Genomic DNA, 5221 nt, shown 5'->3' with positions numbered 1-5221 from the left:
TTGGTATGGAGTTAATCTTTTTTTTTTTTTTTTTTTTTTTTGAGAGGTTTTTGCTATAGGGCGCGTACGCTCACCAGACAGGCAGAGAGAGAGACATAGAGACAGAAAGCGAGAAATCACCCCCCAGGGGGGATGGTCATGCTGCAACCCCTTCTCCTCCACTCTCCTCTCAGGATCTTGGGCACACACGCACACGTGCCTGGCGTGAGTTTTAAGCCACCAGGTCCGGGACGCGAACCGCGGTCGACTACGTGGGAGTCCAGCGACATAGCCATTACGCTAACTGCTGGTTCCCTGGATGGATTCAATCCTAGTGTAGGACTTTCTAAACACAAAAATTCTTACCTCTCGTTGCTTAAATGTATCCTGTTGAAGTTTACTACTCATTGTCTGTATATTGAGCTGCAAATCAAGCAACGTGGTGTTCAAGCTGACTAAGGACCTGGAGAGCTCTTCTACTGCATTTTCATGTCCCTGGGTTGAGGAAGCCAAGGTGCTTAGTTGGAGAAGAACGTTACTGAATCTTTGATCGGTGGTCACACTGAAGTTCTGAAAACACTCAGAATCTATGAGATTGGCTTGCATATCTGAAATCTGTTGGATTCTCTCCTCCATGTTGCTCACGTGTTCCATAGCATCTTGAAATCTCATTCCACTGCTGTTTCCTTTTCCTGGGAGGCTTTGACATCTACCACTCACAGTCATTGAGTCAACCATGCAATTCTTCGTTTCCCACTTCAGGAGTTGAGCTGCGTATTTAAGTAAAAATGAACTAAGTTATAGCCTGTATCCTTTAATGCGTACACCACTTTATTCCCAATCATTCCACTCCATTTATTCCATTCCATTCTATTCCGACATTGAATGTAGCCTAAATCAAGTATATTTTAAATACACAATGTGTGAACCACACCAAGTACGTTGCTGAGAAATGTATAGTCTCCCGTTCCCACCTCACATGAAGATGTATCCTAGGGTTATGTCACGCTTTCTGAATGGCTGTTCACATGAATCTTCCTGGCCATTGAGTTTGGCTTTTCCAGTTAGGAAATAGTCTCTAAATTATGAAATGCACTGTAGGATTGTTAGAATAAAATGAGACTACATTTAACACAGTTTCTAAAGGAAGCATGCTGAGTATGTTAGCTCTTATGATGATAATCAGGACCGAAACGACACATGGTAAAAGCAGAAGTCAGTGTCGTCCAGCACATGGACAAAGGTTGGTCCATCTTCCTTGTTCCGTTTGAGTCGGCAGAGAGTCATCGCTCAGGGTACACAGGCCTAACTCAGCTGGGAGAGCAGGAAACCGGGCAGAGAATTCAAAAAGAAGTTACAGTAATCTCACCATCCTATCTAACATTTTGGTGCATGTATATTAATATGATTCTTTGTTTCCATTATCATATTAGTACAATAAAAGAAAGATTATATTTTATATATAATCTAGAAACTACTTTTAAATGTAATACTACACGTAAATCTGTTTTCATATGTTTTACTATTGTCCTACAAAAATAATTTAATAACTGCATTGTATTCTAAGATAGAGCTACTGGACTTAACAAAACTATCATATTTAGCTACATCTACTGTTAGTAACATGTTCAATTTCTTTTCCTTTTATTAATTTTTGTTATAGGGTGTGTGTACTTGCTAGAGAGAGACAGAGAGTGATAGGGAGAGAGGGAAAGTGAGAAAGCACCCGCAGGAGAGATGGCCATGTTACAATCCTTTCTCCTCCCTTCTCCTCTCAGGATTTTCAGCATATACATACATGTATCCAGTGTGGTTTTCAAGTGAGCAGGCCTGTAATATGAACTGAGGCAGTCGGGGTGTGGGGTGAGGTACCTTAACTTCCAGGCACCTGCTGGCCATATTCAATGTTTTGATAAACAGTCTTGTGACGAATTACTTTCTGAAGACAAATATTCTATTAAATTGCATTTTGGGAACACACAGGGGACCCGATACGTATTTCCAAATGGACACATGTTCTCTACACAAGCTAGTTAGCCTCCTGAAATAATCCAGAGCAATATGTTTTGGAGTTTCAGTAAAATGAAACGCTTAACCACTAACTTTACGGGTCAAAATAACGTATAATTGCACCGTGAAAACACCATTTTACCACTAAAATGCAGTGAATAAGATTTTACTGTTTTTCCATATCTGTATATATTAATATTTATACTTTCTTTTTCAAAAATATTTATTTAATTCCACTTGTTATTATCATTTTTTAATTTAAGAGAGACAGGGAAAGTGAGAAAGCAAGCTGCCAGGCTCAGGACTCTAACCCGGGTGGGCCATGTGGGAATCCAAGGCCTTTAACCCCCAGACCACCTGCTGGCCCCCATATACTTTCTATCTACAAATATTAGGCCTATTCAGATGAAGGAGAATTCCTAAGATTTTTCCATGACAATTGTGGAGCAATAAAAGGTGTTACTTAGGGATGGCTTTGGGGAACAGGGGTTGACTGCTGCGCATTAGAGCCAGATCTGCACAGCTGGTCATGATTCCAGTTCCCACCCTGCAGCCTGACAATATACTGAGCACAAGGATCCGGAGGGATGGAGAAGTGGAGGAGCCGGGATTACAGGGTGGCCACCCCCAGTGGACGGCGCTTGCACTCTCTCTCTCTCTGTCCTTCGTGTACAAATACTCTGGCATTAAAATATATTAAAAAAATAAATAAAATTAACTCCCTGTGGTTCAAAAATAGATTGTGGGGTTAGGCAGGGGCAGAGGGCAAAGTATAATTGTCCTGAGGGGCTGGAGCCCTGGGAGTCTGCAGTGTGAGTCCCGGATCTCCCTGCTGGGCGCATACGCATTGGCCGGTGGTCGGCTGAGGCTGAGACTGGGTTATGACGTGGCGACCCTGTTGGGGTGCCTCGTTATCACTCTGGATCATGGAATAATAAATTTTAAAAACAAAAAACTATATATATATACATCAAGCTTACTTGATAAGATTAAATATCTGTGACACGTTTTTGTAAAGAATTATTTGTTAATATTATTAATATTATTTTTCACATGAGTTTTGCCAGAGGAAGGCAGGGAGGGAGAGTGAGAAAGCAAGCTGCCAGGTCCGGGACTGAAACCATGGCCAGCCACGTGGGAATTCCAACACCTTAACCACCATGCCACCTGCTGGCCCATGTGACACGTTTTGATATGACTTACAATAGCGGTCGTAGTGAGTGTGTTAGTCTGCACTTCTTAGTTTATAAATAAGTTGGACATATAAGCGTCTTTCCCAGTCATAACTTATCACATTTAGTAAATTTAGTGTGGCGAGCAAGTTTCAGATTGGAACCGGAAGCCCCATGCATGTTCTGTGTGTGACTTACTTATTAAGCACCACTCTGTGTAAAGCGCTATCAAAGTAACTCTGCAAAAAAAAGCTAATTTGTTCTGGATTTTTGAACATAAAATTAGAAACCCAAATTAACAATTTTATAAAACGCCTTCAAAATTGCTCCTTACAGGGACAAGCAGATGGCGTGATGGTTACGTCTCTGGGCACCCACGTAGTCCCAGACCCGGTGGCTTAAAACTCACACCTGAGGCATGTGCATGCATGCCCCAAATCCCAAAAGGAGAATGGAGGTGGAAGCACTACAGCACGGCCATTCCCCTTGGGTGTGGGGGTTGATTTCTCACTTTGTGTCTCTCTGTCTCTCTGGTGAGCACACACACCCTATAGCAAAAAACTCTAAAGAAGAAGAAGAAGGAGGAGGAGGAGGAGGAGGAGAAGAAAAGAGCCTAAGTTCCAGACCTACCTGGGATTAGCAATTCTAGGTCTGCCCTCTTATAGAAAACTGTGACTTTGGACAGGTAACTTAATCTGCCAATGCCTCTATGTTACTGTCTGTATAAATGACACAGCAGTAGTCTGCATTTAAATAACTAAATTAACTATAGGCAAAGTGCTTAGAACACTTCCTGGCCCGTGATAAGCATTTAATGTTTCAGGGGGTTTGCTTGTTTGCTTGTTTTTTTGTAGGAGTACTTTGGATTTAGTATCTGTGAATGAAGTATCTCTCTGCAGAGTATTGATTACCTATGGGGAATTCATATTGTGTAATATAGCAATTTTTTCTAGTTAGAGGCTCCCATGAACACAGTCACCTCTCTGCTTTCGTTTACTACCATTTTGCTCCAATTGCTCAACCGTCTAAATTTACTTTCATTGGAAACAGCTTTGATCTTCTACGAGTAAGCACGTCTTTTTCACAGTACGGAAAGAGAAGAGCTGCTTGACAAAAGTCACACAAGCAACTTGTTTGTTTGACTGGAGGATGCATGCTCTCACTAAAGGAGAGAGTGAACAAAAGAGAGAGCAGGAAAGCTGGAAAGGATGCTCAGAGAAACCGTCAAGCTGCAATTCCCTCTCATGTTTCTTCCTGGGAGTTTGGGCATGTGTGCTCATGCACCTGGTGTGTTTCGTTGTTGTTTTGTTTGTTTTAGGTTTTGGCCAAAGCGTGTGTGCACTTGCCAGAGAGAGATAGAGAAGAAAAGTGAGAAGTCATCCTCTAGAAAGGATGGCCATACCACAAACCCTTCTCTTGCTTCTTCTCGTGAGACATTGGGCACACACACCTGCACCTGGCATGATTTTCAAGCCACGGGGTCCAGGACTGAATCGTAGTCAGCCATGTGGGACCCAACCAACTTTAGATCATGCCACCTGTTGGCCCCACAATTCTCAGTTTAACACTTGACACAGGCGTTGACAGGAAAGGCTCCACTGTGCTTACAGATTTTACAGCACAGCCTTGTCATTCCTGCAAGCCCTGCAGGAAAACTAAAACTTACTTTTATTGAAAATGTTTCCTACTTTATCAGACCTGTAGGTAAAGAATGCCATAGTTCGTATTTTCCAAAGTTTATTTCTTTTCTTTTTATTGGAGAGATAACATTTTATGCCTTTTCTATTTCGCATATGGAAGCTGACAAACTTTTATGACTGATAAAAAAAAAAACAAGGAGCAGATTATATTTGATTTCTCAGATCATATTTACTCTTTCACGTTGGTACTATCTTTATACACTTAAAATATATAGTATTTTGAGTTAAAGAATTTTTCAGTAATAATTTATATACATAAATCCTAGATTATATCTTTGTCCTGTGACAATGATTCAGCAGATTCTTTTTTTTTTTCCTTTGGAGAGGTTTGTTTTTTTTTTTTTTTTTTTTTTTTTGTAA

General features: G+C 41.0%; 1 protein-coding gene across 3 annotated transcripts in view; it reads right to left on the bottom strand.

Annotated features, from left to right (window-relative positions):
- Window positions 1-5221, bottom strand: part of MSR1 (macrophage scavenger receptor 1) — a 130076-nt gene that overhangs the window by 95042 nt on the left and 29813 nt on the right. For all 3 annotated transcript variants that reach the window (XM_006167750.3, XM_006167748.3, XM_006167751.3), the window contains exon 4: window positions 346-749. In XM_006167750.3, coding sequence (XP_006167812.1) covers window positions 346-749 — 404 coding nt within the window. The remainder of the gene's footprint in view (window positions 1-345; window positions 750-5221) is intronic.

The sequence above is a fragment of the Tupaia chinensis genome, unplaced genomic scaffold, assembly GCF_000334495.1.
Source record: "Tupaia chinensis unplaced genomic scaffold, TupChi_1.0 Scaffold145057_1, whole genome shotgun sequence".
NCBI lineage: Eukaryota > Metazoa > Chordata > Mammalia > Scandentia > Tupaiidae > Tupaia > Tupaia belangeri.
Note: the sequence above shows the minus strand (reverse complement) of the source record. Positions and strands in the feature narration are given on the sequence as shown.